Genomic DNA, 17,787 nt, shown 5'->3' with positions numbered 1-17,787 from the left:
AGACTGAAACATATGAAGAGCGGTTGCAGGATTTGAGTTTGGCTAATCTAGAGAACAGAAGGACTAGGGGAGACACGATAGCAGTATTGCAGTATTTGAGAGGTTGCCACAAACAGGAGAGGGTCAACTTATTTACCCAAGCACCAGAGGGCAGGACAAGAAACAAGGATGGAAACTAATCAAGGACAGAAGCAACGTGGAATTAAGGAGAAACTTCCAAACAGTGAGAACAATTAACCAGTGGAACACCTTGCCTTCAGAAGTTTTAGGTGCTTTATCCCTGGAGATTTTTAAGAAGAGAGTGGACAGTCGCTTGTCTGAAAGCAGGGTCTCCTGCTTGAGCAGGGGGTTGGATTAGAAGTCCTTCAAGGTCCCTTCCATCTCTGGTCTGATTGACTTCCTTCCTCCTTGCCGTTATTGCTTTCCAAAACGGTCCTGTGAAATTATCCGCAGTCTCCCCCAGATGGCAGCATATCGCTTGATTCTGTTTTTCAAATACCTCTAAGATATAGGTCAAGAAGTGTGTTTATTCAAAGGTAAGAAACAGGTAAATAAGACTGCAAGGCACAGCATGGTGAGGGTGTGTGTGTGTGTGTATTTGCGTGTGTGTGTTCTCCAGACATCGATAACTTTGGCTGCCAGTTAGAAATGTTAATCTAAGGAACTGAAGAATGGCATTCAGCAGCTGGATATCAAATCTGCTCGTCAATGCAGGGATGTTTGAAGAGAAGAGATGGAGAAAACTATGTCGAGCACCTACTGAACTGAGAAGCCTGTCTGAAAATCAAAGCAATCCAACTCACTTCAAATTAGACGTGGGTCTAATATATATATATTATATATATATATATAATCCCTAGTGCTGTGTAATGGGGTGAGCTCCCGTGACTTGTCCCAGCTTCTGCCAACCTAGCAGTTCGAAAGCACATAAAAAATGCAAGTAGAAAAATAGGGACCACCTTTGGTGGGAAGGTAACAGCGTTCTGTGAGCCTTTGGCATTGAGTCATGCTGGCCACATGACCACGGAAATGTCTTCGGACAGCGCTGGCTCTTCGGCTTTGAAATGGAGATGAGCACCGACCCCTAGAGTCAGGAACGACTAGCACATATGTGCGAGAGGAACCTTTACCTTTACCTCAGCTATAAGAGAATTTTATGTGTATGTGTGTGTTTTTGCATATGTACTCATGCATTGGAAGCATATGTGGTCTTCCACTTATGACCACAATTGAGCCCCAAATTTCTGTTGCTAAGCGAGGCATTTGTTAAGTGCATTGTGTTCCATTTCACGACCTTTCTTGCCACAGTTGTTAAGTGAATCACTGCAATTGTTAAGTTAGTTAACATGGTTGTTAAGTGAATCTGGCTTCCCCATTGACAGAAGGTTGCAAAAGGGGATTAAATAACCCTGGCACACTGCAACCGTCATAAATACGAATCATTTGCCAAGAATCTGAATTTTGATCACGTGACATGGGGGATGCTGCAATGGTTGTACACATGAAAAAAAGTCGTATGTCATAAGTCACTCTTTTCAGTGCTGTTGTAACTTTGAACGGTCACTAAACAAACTGTTGTAAGTCGAGGACTACCTGTATGTAAAATGTATTGTGTTCACAATACCCTACTTTGGCATAGGCATTCCAACCTCTATTTCCAGGTGCAATGATGGAATATATCTATTTTTTTTTCTTTTAACCATCCTCTAATCCCTTGGTGGTGTCAGTACAGGTGAAAGGACTGTGATGACAAAGGGCACGGCACAGAGATAACACAGGCAGCTGGCAGTTCAAACCGCCCCTTTATTGCTCCAAATTTCCCCAAACGCTCCCATGCTTCTGGAAAGTCCCAGAGCAAAGTGATGACAAACACCCACACACACCTCAAGCAGCCTCTGATTGCAAATAGTCCAGTCCAACGCTATGAACATCATGGCTGCACAGCAAGAAATCCAGCAGGGCAAGTCAAGGAGTCCAGGAAGCAAGAGAGCATGGCAAGTAATCCAAAAATCCAAAAAGAATGCAAGGAATCCAGGAAAGTTCAACTGTTAGCACTCAACACTCCAGGAATTCAGCGTTTGTTCCTGACAAATGCCCTTCCCAACAGCGTCCCCTTATGTCTCAGTCCCCAGATGTGCCTTGTGAAGAGGGGCAGGCGCTCTCCTCCCGAGTAGCTGGCTCAGTCTGTACTATTCTCGCCTTCTCTCCCCTCTCCATGCTTGAGGATCAGGAGGGGGTGGTCCTTGCTCATTGCCTGAGCTCTGTCTCTCATGTTCACTGCTTAGCTTCTCTTGGTCATCCTGCCCCTATTCATCTCTTCCTACAAACTGTCCTAATCCTGAAAGGCCCTGGCCTGACAGGCCCCGCTCCTCCCCATTTTCCTCCAAAGCCAACGAAGCCACCCCCTCAATCTCTGTCTGCTCCAGTTCCAGCTTGTCTTCCCCTACAGATTCAGGCTCCAAAAGGGGCATGACAAGGACCTTGAGTATTTACTGGCTGGATGCCCTTTCTGATGCCTACGCAGAGTTCACAGAAGACAATTACTTATTGTGCTGAGAGAGAGAAATATCTGCCGCTACCTAGGATCCAACTCACAGCCTCCTGAATGTGAGGTGAGAACCCCAGTTCTAGGCCACCAGGCCGTTCGATGGAATAGATCTAATACATTGAGTGGAATCAGAAAGATTCATTTTGAGAGTTGGAGACAGCTATGCTAAGATCCAAAATTGGAACATTTCATTTACAAAGTGCTTGGTGTGCTTATGATCAATAATAATTTCACAGGGTGGCAACTACTGTGATGGATGAGAGGCAACACCAACAAAAATCATGAGGATGAAGTGGGAAGCTTTCATAAAATCAGTGGAAGATGCATGCAATATTAAAATAAATTGCATAAAATATTAAAGAAGTATTAATCGGTCTCCTGCTGCCCACATGGGCAATGACTCTTTCTGAAGGGTGCCCCAAACAATCAAATTGAACATTTCTAAGCGCAAAATTTCCCTTTCCAGTTTCTAAGTATCCTCTTTCTTTCTTTCTTTCTTTCTTTCTTTCTTTCTTTCTTTCTTTCTTTCTTTCTTTCTTTCTTTCTTTCTTTCTTTCTTTCTTTCTTTCTCTCTCTCTCTCTCTCTCTCTCTCTCTCTCTCTCTCTCTCTCTCTCTCTCTCTCTCTCTCCCTCCCTCCCTCCCTCCCTCCCTCCCTCCCTCCCTCCCTTTCCTTTCCTTTCCTTTCCTTTCCTTTCCTTTCCTTTCCTTCCTTTCTTTCTTTCTTTTTGCAACTCAACGGATGTTGGAAAAATGATAGAAAGTGACTTGGGAACTCTGCCTGTCTATTTCTTGATGTGAAAACTCTCCCAAAATTGAATAGAATGTGAGAAACTCTGAAATCATGGAAAAACCCAGGAAAAGAAACGTAGAAGCTGAAAATAGGCAACCACATCTCGCTGGGAGTTAAGAAGAAAAACATTTCAGAAACAAATTTTCTAATGCATCCCTATAGAATAATCAACAAAAGTATGAAGGCTATTGCTTAACGCATTGTAAGCCGCCCTGAGTCTCCAGAGAAGGGCGGCATATAAATCGAACCAATAAATAAATAAATAAATAAATAAATAAATAAATAAATAAATAAATAAATAAATAAATAAATAAATAAATAAATAAATAAATAAATAAACAAACAAACTGGGCAGAAGCTTATAAAATCACAGATTTCTGTATTAAAGCCCCTTCTCCCCTCATGTGACCCACAGTAGAATCTATTCAGCCTGTTTGGAGTTTCCTTGGTACACCCCCTAGACACACAAACATATTAAGGGGCAGGGGTGGGATTAAAAATTTTTAGCAACCGGTTCTCTGCCCAGTTGCTGGGTGGTCATGGCCATGGTGGGTGTGGCCTACTTGGCCTCTTGCACTATGGTGGGAGGGTGTTTTCATCCTCCCCAGGCCCGGGAGGCTTTCCTCGAGCCTCTGGGAGGGCAAAAACAACCTTCCCCAGGCTGTGGAGGCCCCTCCAGACCCATTTCCAGACTTCCAGAACTTCCGGGAGGCCCATTTTTTGCCTTCCCAGAGCCTCCGCATGGGCCCTGCACTTACCTGGCATCCAAAACGGGCCACGTGGAGACTCCTGGGAGGGGCGGGGTGGGGTGGGCAGGGCCAGCCAGTCCTTGCAACTACCGGTTCGGCAAACCAGATGTAAAATTAGCATCTGGCTCGCCCGAACCGGTCCGAACCCACTGAATCCCACCCCTGTTAAGGGGTCACTGCCTATGAAGGGGTCAGAAAAGATTTCAGAAAGCATGCTATCTAGGCCTCCCCTGTCTGAATTCAAAATACAGGAAGTCCTTGACTTACAATTGTCTCTCTGTTCAGTGACCATTTGGAGTTACAATGGCATTGAAAAAAAATGACATAGGGCTATTTTTCACACTTATGACCGTTGCAGCCTTCCCATAGTCACGTGATCAAAATTTGGGCATTTGGCAACTGGAATGTATTTTTGACAGACATTTATGCACTGTCCTGAAGTCATGTGATCACCATTTGAAATCTTCCCTGCCAGCTTCCAACAAGCAAAGTCAATAGGGGTGTCCAGATTTGCTTAGTGACTGTATGATTCACTTAACAACAGCAACAATTTGCTTAACAATTTTGGCAAAAAATATATATCATAATATGAGGTGTAACTCACTTAACAGCTGTCTTGTTTAGGAATTTTGGGCTCAGTTCTAGTTGTAAGTCAAGGACCAGATGTCTTACCGGTAGCATTCTAAGGTTGTCCCAGACATTCTGAATGTGCTCTTTTGAGACTGAAGCAAGGTCACATCAGATCCTTTCTGGAATAATTTCCAAACACTACTGGTAAATCTAGAGCAATCCATTTGGGGCTGGACATATTTCAAACTCAAAGCTTCCTCATTTGCTTTCAAAAACTGACTTTGTGTTCTGGTGCTCAGCTGCAGGGGTCCCATTGCTTTTTATGTGAAAGAGCTAGAATGAGAGGTTAATTGAAACAACTGGGAGAGAGATTATTTTCCAAATGTGCAAATCCCTGTTTTGAGTTCCTCATCTTCAGTGCTGTTGTGATCTAGATATGCTACCTGTAGGAGTTGACCAGGCTGAGCCTGAGGGAGGGGTCACGTGCATCATCAGTCTCGATGTCAGCTGCCACCTTACACTTGCTTGCACTTCGCTACCATGCGGTGACAGTCTGGGGAGGGTGGATGGGACGGGGGAATACTTGGGGGAAAGCGAAAGTAACTTCTGAATCTCCCCAAGATGCTGCCTCAAGGTCACCCAGCTGAGAGAAGATGGCAGCTGCATACTAACCTAGCCTTGAACTGACCATTCTGAAAACATCTTGCTTGAACCTGATTGGTCACGGGGAGGGGACAGCAATGGGAGGCATTTAAGTGGGGGGGAAGAAGTTGAATTTAGGGATTTTGGCACACGGTTCTCAGTTCTGGCTATGCTGTACTGCAATGGAATTAGCTTCTAATATAACTATACCTTTTTCAACAAATGGAACCAAGGATCATTTCTATTTAAAGGTTTAAATGGTTGGCGGGTCTGACATTCAAATCCCTTCATGTCCACAAGAAATCTAAGTCCAAACAACGTTGAATTCCATTGACTCTTAGCTACAGCCAATTCACTTTGACCGTTAATAGCTCAGATTCTTGTAGAGAATCTGCTTAGGTGGGGGGTTGGACAAGGCCCCTTCCAACTCAGTTAATCTATTAAATAGAGAGCTTAAGCTTGCAATAAATCTATACATTCATTTGAATTCCTTGGATTTCCTGATTTCCTCGCACTTGATATTGACATTGGCTATAGAAATGAACATGATTAATGTTTGGAAGGGATAACTTGCATCAAAACGGAGCTAGCTCTTACTCCTATAGCACACCCACAATAGTATTGTTAAAGCAGACCATACCTATTGCCTCTGCCAAGCCGGATACTTTCTGGCCATAAATATCCGTCTTATTCCATGCAAAAGTATAGATGAGGTTGATTGCAGCAGGAAACCATTTCTGAGCCAGCCGTCCTTCAATTGTTACAGTGAGATGCACTTTGGTGATGCCGGGAGGGATCGTAGAATGTGTCAAAATGATGCGCAGCAAAGTTTTATATCCCGAGGTTCTGCTGCTCAAGTAACTCAGCTTCACAAAGCTGGAAGGAAATGATATTTCCTCCTGGACCACCTGAAGAAAAAAAAAAAAGAGTTGTGCATGTTAACATTACAACAAATCTTGTCAGAATCTACCATGTCGGGTTTCTCTGGTGACTGAGATAATGTCCATACACACGGAGTTCACTGCCATAAAGAAGGCTGTGTTCACAGATAGCTTTAAAGATAGTTTAGACAATTCCATGCAGGAAACGTTTCAACAATGGTTAATAATCTTGGGAGTCAGTAGAGCAGGGGTGAAATGCTCCCGATTCGGACCAGATCGCCCCATCCGGTAGCGATGGAGGCGGGTGGTTCGGAGAACCGATAGCAAAAATCCCTGCCCCTCTCCCACTGCCCACCTGAGCCGCGCAATCATCAGAGGCTTTTATATTTAATTTTTAAAAGCATTTTTTCTACAACCTCTTTGGCCGAAAAAATGCTTTAAAAAGTAAAAAAAAAAAAAAAAAAGCCTCTGATGATCGCGCGGCTCAGCTGGGATCATCAGAGGCTTTTAAAAGCATATTTTCTACAACCTCTTCGGCTGAAGAGGTTATAGAAAAAATGTTTTTAAAAGGAAAAAAGCCTCTGCTGATCAGGCAAGTTAGCTGGGATCGCCAGAGGCTTTTTTTTTTAAAAAAGAAAGCCTCTGCCAATCAGGCAAGTCAGCTGGGATCGTCAGAGGCTTTAAAAGCATTTTTTAACAACCACTTTAGCCTAAGAAGTTGTAGAAAAAAATGGTTTTAAAAGTAAAAAAAAAAAAAAAAAAAGCTGGCCACGCCCACTCAGTCATATTACCCCCATCCCCACCAAGCCACGCCCACAGAACTGGTAGTAACAAATTTTAAATTTCACCACTGCAGTAGAGTTTTGCTTTCCAAAAGCTTTATGGCTTTTCATGCAGAAGATCCTAACCGCTTGGAGTTACTGCTCTGGGCCAGATTTCTAATTTAATCTGGCATCTTCCAGATAAATTGGGACTGTACATCTAATCCTCGATTTACGACCACAATTGAACCCAAAATTTCTGTTCCTAAACGGGACATTTATTAAGTGAATTTTTTGCCCCATTTTACGACTTTTCGAGCCCCAGTTGTGAATTACTGAGGTGGTTAAGTTAGCATCACGGTTGTGAAGTCAACCTGGCTTCCCCATTGTCAGAAGGTCGCAAGAGGGATCATGTGACCTTGAGACACTGCAACGGTCATCAAAATGAGTTGATTGCTCAGCATCTGAATTTTGATCATGTGATCGAGGGGATTCTTCAACAGCTGTAAACATGAAAAAAGGTCATAAGTCACTTTTAAAGTGCCATTGTAAATTTGAACCGTCACTAAACAAACTGTTGTAAGTCAAGGACTACTTGTAATTCCTAGAATTCCAAGCCATAATTTCTGTGGCAATTGAAAGCAGCCAAATCCTGATTTGCAATTTATTTAAAATTGAGTTGATCTGATCTGTTTGGATTTGCAACTGCAGTTGTGAAATTGAATTGTTTGAGAAAGTCAGCCTGATAAAAGCACATGTCTGCACGTACAAAAGTCCACAGAATCTTCAGATTAAATGGATTCAATTCAGAGGTTTGATCAAACTGCCTTCCAATCAGAAGAACTTAATAAATCACATTGTGCTAACAATAAGTAGTGAATAGCTATGGTTGACTGACCTAGCATTTTAAGAACTGATGAATTTAGGAATTTTGGAAGCCATCCAGACTCACTTCATACAATGAGATGGGTGCATATAAATTTAATTAATAAATAAAATAAACAAACTATATTTCTGCACATATTAAAGACACTAAAGTAATTCATTAACCTTTACGATGGATTAATTAATGTCAAGAATTAACTTTTTTTTAAATTGCACACTACTCAGAATCACACTGAAAGTGAGATGGGCAGGATCTAAATGTTATCAATAAATAACTTTAATCAATAAATAATAAGACACAAACTTTAGATAGATAAAGAAGCCTATCTCGACACTTTCCCACTCCTTCCAATAAAGACCACTTCCACAAACACCGTCAAGGCAAACCACTAGAATATAAATTGAGAGCAAACCCCACTCCCCACTAGCACTGATGATGTCACCGAGTATGAGTGTAAGGTCCGGCCTCTCCTCCTCATTCAAGAAAGTAAAGACTCTTGAAACTTTGGCATTTCAAAAGGAACCTTTTATTAAACTGGAGTGATAGCAAGACGAAAGAAAAGCAGACTCTGAATTCCCTCAGGTAATACAATTAGGATAAAGGAATTAGAAACCCCTTCCTTCAGTCCAACGTGGATTCAGCCAATCTGCAGGTATGGAGATGTTATTGTAACGGCCATCCTGAGAACTTGATAAGGGAACTTTCTCAAGGTTATCCTCTGCTGGCTTTCGAAGTGATTCAACCCACATTATTATTAGTGGCCCTCCCTCCCCTTACATTCCCCAAAAGGTGAGGAAATCACAGGGCGCCTATGTGCCAAGATAAAGGTTATAAATCAATAGGGTACAGGGTGTGAGGGATATAAGGAAAAAAGTAATAAACTAAATAATACCCTGTTTCCTCTAAAACAAGACATCCTCTGATAATAAGCTCAATCGGGCTTTTGAGCGCATGCATAAAATAAGCCCTCCCCTGAAAATAAGCCCTCCCTGAAAATATTTAAACACATTCGCAGACAGTCCCTGCCATTTCCTCTGGTTTCCTCCATGCACCCCAAAACAAAAAGACCTTCACAAAAATAAGGCCAAGTGCTTATTTCGGGGTTCAAAAAAAATTAAGACAGGGTCTTATTTTCAGGGAAACATGCTATATCCAGGGTCCTCCCTTCACCCTGGATAGGGATCTGACAATGAGTAATGAAACATCTACAAGAAAACAACCAAGCTCAGAAAGCATCCAAGGGCCTCCATTTCTGTTCTTTTCTCAATAACATGACAACACTGTTTACATCTCTCTTACCTGTAATTCAGGTATGACTGTTCCCCTTTCAGGACATGATCCTCCAAATGTCGTCAGAGGAAAAGGGATGACAATTGGATTCGGGCTGATGAAGCTACTGATATCACAGGTGGGCAGTTCCGCCTCTGTTCTTTGCATGACCACTTTGTCGACCACAATAAATCGATTCCAGGCCAGCCAAAGTGTCCTTTTCACGGGAAGAAACGGTGATCTATCAAAGATCAGGGTGACTGAGATGCCTCCGACAGCCACTAGATCGAAACTAAAAAAAAAAAAAAGAAGACAAACCTTTTGATTTAGCTGGATACCAAAATTATCCCATGATGATTTTAATTCTTCTATTAAGTATTTTTCTGTACCAAAAGAGCTTTTTTTTTGTTCAAAAGGCAATTGAACTTTCTTTGTTTTTCCTTGAAGACATTTCGCTTCCCATCCAAGAAGCTTCTTCAGTTCTGAACTGAAGAAGCTTTTTGGATGAGAAGCGAAATGTCTTCAAGAAAAAAAAAAAGAAGTCCAGTTGCCTTTTATTTTGGGGGCGGGGAGGTACTTTTGGGACAACCATGACCTGGATGACTGAAAGTCTGCGTAGATATTTTCTGCACCCTACTAGTTGGGCATAACTAACTAAGACGATCTAGGAGGACAGAAACAGTTCGTCACATACTATTGTAATTTCTAAAAAGACCTTTTGAATATCATTTTACTGCATCATCACTCAAGAACAGACAGTGTTTATGTGAGCCTCCTTCTCTTAGATATCCAATTCTGTGCTGTCACAATGAATGCGAGGCAACGGCTGATGTAAGCCTGAGTGCTTTTTTTCTTTTCTAATTATGTTTTAACGCAAGTTCTTGAGTATTGATCAAAATAAAATTGACTTAGGCAATTAAATCCAACAATTCTGGGAAGAAGCTGATGAGGAAAGTCTGGTGCTACTTGTAGTAAACTTCTGCCTTTTAGTAGTTGGTAGGCTGCTCGCATAGCAAAAATCAATGGGAACTCTGTGCTATATAGTTTTGAGGTTAATTCCTGAAGGTAAATTGGAAGAGACTTTTCCCTGTATCATCTCAACCATGACTTTTCATGTCATTTCTTATATTCTTGATGATCAGGCTCTGAATGCCTCCATGGATAGGCGATGTGGTGGCGCAGTGGTTAGAATGCAGTATTGCAGGCTAATTCTGCCAATTGCCAGCAGTTCGATCCTGACTGGCTCAAGTTTGACTCCGTCTTCCATCCTTCCGAGGTTGGTAAAATGAGGATCCAGATGTTTGGGGGCAAGAGGCTGACTTTGTAAACCGCTTAGAGAGGGCTGTAAAGCACCATGAAGCGATATATAAGTGCTATTTGTGGAGCCAAAACTGTATGACCAAGACACGCAAAAAAAGAAAAGAATAAATGCACTCTGCTTTTATTAAGGGTCAGTAGGTAGTGATAGAAAGAAGTCTTCTGAATTCCAGAAAAAGTACAGAGCAGATAAAGAGCTACTGTCTTATAATTTTAATATTGTCATTTAAAGTAAGGTGGCATAAATAAGATTTCTTTACTTTATGACTAGATGAACTTTGTATGGAAATCTTCCATGGTAATGAATTCTGATAAGGAGTTAGACTTAATTATGTATAATCCACCAAATTTCTCAAACATTACATAGATTATATACAGTGAGGAATAAAAACAAAAAGATTACTTGCAACTTAGATCCTTCAAAATCTCTCTCTCTCTCTCACACACACAGAGCGAAAGACAGAGGGAGAGAGGGAGAGGGAGAGGAAGGCGGGGGGGAGAGAGAGAGAGAGACTAGCTTCATTGCTTACAATCACTGCTATGAATTTTTTACTCTCAGATTTAGAGTATTTACATTGCAATAAGCAGGAACGAAAGCATGAAATTTCTGAACATGAGCTTTTTCTGCTTCTGTGAGCTTTAATTGGTTGAACTGATTAATTGGTAGGTCCCTCTTTTAATCAGCCAATTTTAATCTCAGGGCTGGGTTGAGGTTTTATTTACTTCCTTTGGTTCAGATGCATTAATGCACAAGGGAAAGAAGGAAAAACAGTCTATTAAAATGTATGTCTATGCTTCTGTAGGTGTGCATACATACGTGTGTGTATATATGTCTATGCACATGTGTAATTATGTATATGTATATGATGCAGCAGTTAAGGTGCTGGATTAGGAGTGGGAAAACCAAATTTTATTCCGTGCTAGGCATAGAAGCCAGTTGAATGAATTTGGGCATGTCCCTGGCTCTCAGCCCTAGACTTTGTGGTCCAAAAACATCCATCTAACAATACTGGATTGACAGATTACAATCCACAACCTAAAGAGGTTTTCATTCTGCTGTGGTGTCATTTGCACTTATTATACTCCATGTTTGTCTCTCTGTTTGCTTATTTATCTCCCCCTCTCTATCTGTCATCCATCTGTCCATCCTATCTATCTATCTATCTATCTATCTATCTATCTATCTATCTATCTATCTATCTATCTATCCATCCATCCATCCATCCATATCTATCTATCCATCCATCCATCCATCCATCCATCCATCCATCCATCCATCATCCCTGTCTGTCTGTCTGTCTGTCTGTCTGTCTGTCTGTCTCCTCCTCCTCCTCCTCCTCCTTCTTCTCCTTCTCCTCCTTCCTCTTCTATTATCTATTTTACAGTACTGAATTTTGGATGTACAGAATCTTTTACATGTAATCCATTCATTAATCAGTTCATTCAGTTCCATTCAATTGAGTCCTCTATTATTATTATGATTCAGACACTTTAGAGATCAGGTGGCATAAGTTTAATTTAAGTTTCATTTACACACAAGTTTAATATAATTGTTATGATGGTCGGTCACACAATCAGCCAGACTTTTAGATTGGATCTGGCATTTTTATCCAGCTATCAAGTCCTTCCTGATGAAAGAGGCAGGTTTTTCTTTTAGTAATATTACAGGTGTCATCACAGGATATAAGCTGTTCCAAGTAAAGCTGCCTTTTGCAATTGACTGATGAGGATTTTGTCAGTGCTGATGGTGTTCAAGTGTTGTTGTTGTATGTGGTGCTATTGAATTATTCAGATTCTTGGTGGCTTTTTAATTCATGAACAAAGCATTCTTGGGTTTCAATCTCACCCCGTCCCTTTACTTTCAACCTATTACCCTAATTCCGCAATTAAAAAATTCATCTGCTACAAGCTTAAAGTCATTTGAGGATTTTATCTATATATGGAAATATTTTTTAGTGGTGTGGGCAGAAGAACAAAGATATTGAAAATATTATGTATGGTAGACCTGCAGGAAAGTGGGTGGAGATAGGCTAGCTTACTGATTGTTTAGTTTAGGAAAAGGGATGTTATGTTATATTAATATACGTAAAAGATTTGAATTAAGAGATATATGTATGGGGGAGGAGGAAATGGATAGATTATGAGTTGAAATTAGGATTAGAATTAGGATTTATTATATAATTTTACAGCTGAATGTTGCTTTGAAATGTATAGTATAAGGGGGATATAATAATATTGTTAGAAAGAAAGGGTCAGCATATGGGGGGTGGAGTAAAAAGGATGGTAAAGTATTATATAATCTGTTATTAATTTGAGTTTTATTCTGGAGAAGCCACAGGGGGAGGGGAGGGGGAGGGGGGGTTAGGGAGGAGGGGGGGAAAAAAGGGGGAAAAATCTGTATTTGAAAAACTTTTTCAATTAAAAAAAAAATTCATCTGCAAAAATAAACATCAGAGGAAGATATGAAAGCAACAATTGTTTACCTTCCATCCTGCCGGCTGATGGTGTAGCCGTAATCACTGTGATGCTGGAAACTCACATTGACTCCAACCAGAGGGGTTCCATCGACTGCTACCACTTGTCCACGGATAACACAAGCACGTCTAGGTGAATAAAAGAATGAGTTGGCCATGAAGAAGGATACTAAGATAGTCACAACTGACACACTCTTTACCTGTATAATATATTTCACAATCAGTATGTTATAAGGCTACAAGAAGCACATCTCATACAGTACTTTTGTCCTTCCCTGGACTACCCTCTCTTTTCATCTAATTCTGAAAGTGGTGTCAGCTACGGAAGCTCAGGACAAAATGCAACAAAATGATTTTTTAAAAAAATAGGACATAGGAAGATGCTTAGAGATGATTCACACAAGAGGTGATATTCAGCAGGTTCTGACCAGTTTTGGAGAATCGGTAGCGGAAATTTTGAGTAGTCGGAGAACCGGTAAATACCACTTCTGACTGGCCCCGCCCCCATTTATTCTCTGCTTCCCGAATCCCAGCTGATTGGGAGGAAATGGGGATTTTGCAGTAACCTTCCCCTACCACGCCCACCAAGCCATGCCCACACAACCGGTAGTAAAAAATTTTGAATCCCACCACTGATTCACACCCTGGCCAGTGTCTCTTTTCACTTTTATCATCTGGCAGAAGACACTGAAGTATAGCTATCCTGTTTCCCCCAAAATAAGATCTCCCCTGATAATAAGCCCAGTTGGGCTTTTGAGCGCATGGCAATAAGGCCAAGCGCTTATTTCAGGGTTCAAAAATATATAAGACAGGGTCTTATTTATGGGGAAACACGGTATCAGGACAAACAGGTTTAAAAACAGCTTCTACCGATGGGCTGTCAGACTCCTAAACATCACAATCACAATCACTCCACATACATCTGGAAACGTATGACTCAGGGGTGAAATTCAGCTGGTTCTATCCGGATCGTGCAATCCGGTAGGGTTGACTGTGCGAATCCCTGCCCATCCGCATGGACGTCATGAGGTCCCTTTTTTGCAACTATTTTCAGCCTCTGTGCATGCGCAGGATTTGCACATGCGTGGACAATGGCACATGCAAGCAAAGTGTGCATGTGCATGGCGTGCACATATTTACGAACCGGTAGGGAAGGTCAGTGAATTTCACCCCTGGTAATACTAGTTTTTTTCCCTTCCCAATTACTTGTGTAAGGATTATTCTCTATACTATTCATGTTCTCTTGTATTTTCTGTTATAGATTGCACCAGTAGAGGCTAAACCAATTTCATTGTATACATGATGTACAATGACAATAAAGGCTATGATGATGATGATGATGATGATGATGATGATGATGATGATGAGTGGGGCATGATTCATCCCATGTTTCACTTCTCCAATTTCTTGCTTTCTCTCCTTCTTCTGGCCACAGATCTCTCTCTTTAACAACAAAGTTTCTTTTTAACCCATAGATTTTCTGCAAACTTCCCAAAACAGCTCATTTCTCATCACCATGGTATCCAACTTTTACTTTAGGAAGAGCTGTTGGTCAGATAACACTTTTCAGTCCTTCTTAAGACAAATGGATCTTAATTTGCCTCATTGTGATTTTCCCTTTCCAGCATTTGACAAAAATCACAGTTTTTCTCTAGTAGAGGATTTGGAACATAAGATCATTAAACAGGTAGACCCCAGAGTATGTCATTTGCATCATAGGTTAATAAATATCCTTCCTTGGTTGAGTTCCAGATATTTTTTTAATACTTCACACATCTCACACAGAAGACCTTTTACCTGGGACTGAATCGGAGAGTTACTTATTTATTCAAGGCAAACTACTTGTATATAAACAGAGAGCAAACCCCACTCCCTTTTAGTGCTGATGATGTTACCTTCTGGGGTAATGAAATGTCTGCAAGAAAACAACCAAGCTCAGTGAGCACCAAAGATCCCTCAAAGCAGGAGTGAAATCCAGCTGGTTCTGACAGGTTCTGGAGAACCAGTAGCGGAAATTTTGAATAGTTCAGAGAACTGGCAAATGCCACCTCTGGCTGGCCCCAGAGTGGGGTGTGAATGGAGATTTTGCAATATCCTTCCCCCAGGAGTGGGGAGGGAATGGGGATTTTGCAGTATCCTTCTCCTGGAGTGGGGTGGGAATGGAGATTTTGTAGTATCCTTCCCCTGCAACGCCCACCAAGCCACGCCCACAGAACCGGTAGTAAAAAAAAATGGATTTCACCACTGCCTCAAAGTCATTGTTATAGGTAGTGGAGCTATGCAGTGTTATCAATTTGGAAGTTAAAGCAGGATTTTGAGAATGGATTGGTGTGCGTATTGTACCTGTTAGGAAACCACAATTACTATTAGGGTGACAACTGGCAAATAAACCAGCATCTACAAAAAGGATATCTAGACGTTCTAATTCTCATGTTCTGTTAGAGAGTCCACTTACACTAAATGAAGGACAAAACCTATAAGCTAATGATTAAAATGCTTAATTGCTTTTGTGAACCAGGATCATTGGCAGCCATTTCTAGTAATAATCATGGCTTATAGAAGCCCCCTGGTGTGTTCCTGACATTACTATTTCAGCCTTTTCTGTACAAGGTTATTGCTGTTTTAGTTTTGACACCTTGCTGTCAAAGTTGCCTTGTTTGTGGTTCTGAAAAGAACAGAGTTGTCCTGTTTGAAAATTTGGTCTCCCACTATAAATATAAATACATAAAATGCAACTGGTAACTGTAAGTTTTGTCTTGTTTTTTTTCTCTGTCTCGTGATTGCTGTAGCATTCACAGCTGAGCCAGACACCCACCCATGCACCTATACAAAAATCACAAGTTGGTGTCTAATAGGGTATATACGAAGTACAAGTTGACACATGAGCATTTCAAACTGACACGGACTGCTTCTGCAGAGTGCTAGAAATAGGGCAAAACCAGGTAACTCGTTGGGAGGAATAAAAAAACCAATATGCAGGAAGCTTATGAAATTTTTCACCTTCAATTTATATTTATGCAGTAGATCATCATTTATAGATCAAGTTAAGGCAATTTCTACTCTCTCTAGTACTTTAAAAGTTTCTATTTTAAGTGCTGGATGGAGGTTGGATTTAAAATGGTGGGAAGTTTTTTGCTCTCGATTTTTAAAGGGCTTATTTAAGCCCATGTTTCAGTGACTAAGGGACGCGGTGTCTCAGTGGCTAAGACGCTGAGCTTGTCGATTGAAAGGTCAGCAGTTCAGCGGTTCGAATCCCTAGGGCCGCGTAACGGGGTGAGCTCCCGTTACTTGTCCCAGCTTCTGCCAATTTAGCAGTTCGAAAGCACGTAAAAAATGCAAGTAGAAAAAAATGTGGGAAGGTAACAGCGTTCCGTGCACCTTTGGCATTTAGCCATGCTAGCCACATGACCACGGAGACGTTTTCAGACAGCGCTGGCTCTTCGGCTTTGAAACAGTGATGAGCACTGCCCCCTAGAGTCAGGAATGACTAGCACATATGTGCGAGGGGAACCTTTACCTTTTACCTTCAATAACTGGTTTTGCTTTATAAGGTTGCCTTTCAGCCATCCCACCTCAAAAGGTGGTGTGACCCCCACTCTTCTGAAATCCCCTTCTCTAGAAAGGACCAAGGCACATCTTTTTTAACTTGGCCAATTTAAGAGCTCTCAGTATTTATTTCCCTTCTTGATATTTTGGGCGGCGTTCTCGTTTTAGAGGCTCTCATCGCTTCATCATTTGTTGTTCGCTTCCTTGAATGCTGCCTTGATATCTTTTAGCAAAAAGATGGTGGGGAAGCAATAAATAAACAGACAATTACATAAACATACAGGAGAACACATTTTAATTTGCATTTAAAACCACCCTGGGAAATAGGCTGCGAAGGGTACTATAAATATATGTCTTTAAATCTTGTTGAAAAAGAAGAGGCAGAACACATCCATGGTCCCGTAAGTGAGCGGATGAGAACAATGAAGTTTCAGAGATCACAAAGAGGTCAAGAAGAACTGGGCCAGCCAGAGAAATTCAGCCAAGTGCCTACAAGCTCCACAAATGTGTTATCAAATGCTAAATAAATAAACCTGCACAGTGGTGAAATTCAAATTTTTTTTACTACTGGTTCTGTGGGTGTGGCTTGGTGGGCGTGGCAGGGGAAGGATACTGCAAAATCCCCATTCCCTCCCCACTCCTGGGGGAAGGATATTGCAAAATCTCCATTCCTACCCCACTCTGGGGCCAGCCGGAGATGGTATTTGCCAGTTCTCTGAACTACTCCAAATTTACACTACTGGTTCTCCAGAACGAGCTGAATTTCACCCCTGAACCTGCAAATGGGCAGTGCAATCCAGGGGAGAGAAAGGAAGATTCCTTTGCTGCCACCCTCAAATATTACAAAGGAATAACAGAGTTGGAAGGGACCTTGGAAGTCTTCTAGTCCAACCTCCCTGCTTAGGCAGGAACTACAGCTTTTCAGACAAATGGTTGTCTAATTCTTCTTAAAAACCTCCTGTGTTGGAGCATCCACAACTTCTGAAGACAAGCTGTTCCACTAGTTAATTGTTCTAACTGTTAGGAAGTTTCTCCTTAATCCCAGATGGGTTCTCTTCTTGATTCTTGATTTCAATAATTCTTGTCCTGCCTTCAGGTGCTTTGGAGAACAGGTTGACCCCCCTCTTCTCTGGGGTGGCCCCTCAAATATTGGAAGACTGGTATCATATCACCCCTGGTCCTTCTTTTTGTCACAATAGACATACTCAATTCTTGCAACTGTTCTTCGTGTGTTTTAGCCTCCAGTCCCTTAATCAACTTTGTTGATCTCCTCTGTACTCTTTCTACAGTCTCAATATCTTTCTAGAGTCTCAACTGGTCACCACAATATAATTATGACTAATTATGTTAGAT

General features: G+C 41.4%; 1 protein-coding gene across 1 annotated transcript in view; it reads right to left on the bottom strand.

Annotated features, from left to right (window-relative positions):
- TENM1 (teneurin transmembrane protein 1) overlaps positions 1-17,787 on the bottom strand; it is a 349,073-nt gene that overhangs the window by 97,026 nt on the left and 234,260 nt on the right. The window contains 3 exon segments of the mRNA XM_070952054.1: positions 5,941-6,208; positions 9,128-9,389; positions 12,898-13,017. Of these exon segments, the coding sequence (XP_070808155.1) occupies positions 5,941-6,208; positions 9,128-9,389; positions 12,898-13,017 (650 nt within the window).

The sequence above is a fragment of the Pituophis catenifer genome, unplaced genomic scaffold (assembly GCF_029215685.1).
Source record: "Pituophis catenifer annectens isolate HBS135680 unplaced genomic scaffold, rPitCat1.0.hap2 SCAF_11, whole genome shotgun sequence".
NCBI lineage: Eukaryota > Metazoa > Chordata > Lepidosauria > Squamata > Colubridae > Pituophis > Pituophis catenifer.
The sequence above is the reverse complement of the archived record's forward strand: the minus strand, read 5'-3'. Positions and strand labels throughout refer to the sequence as shown.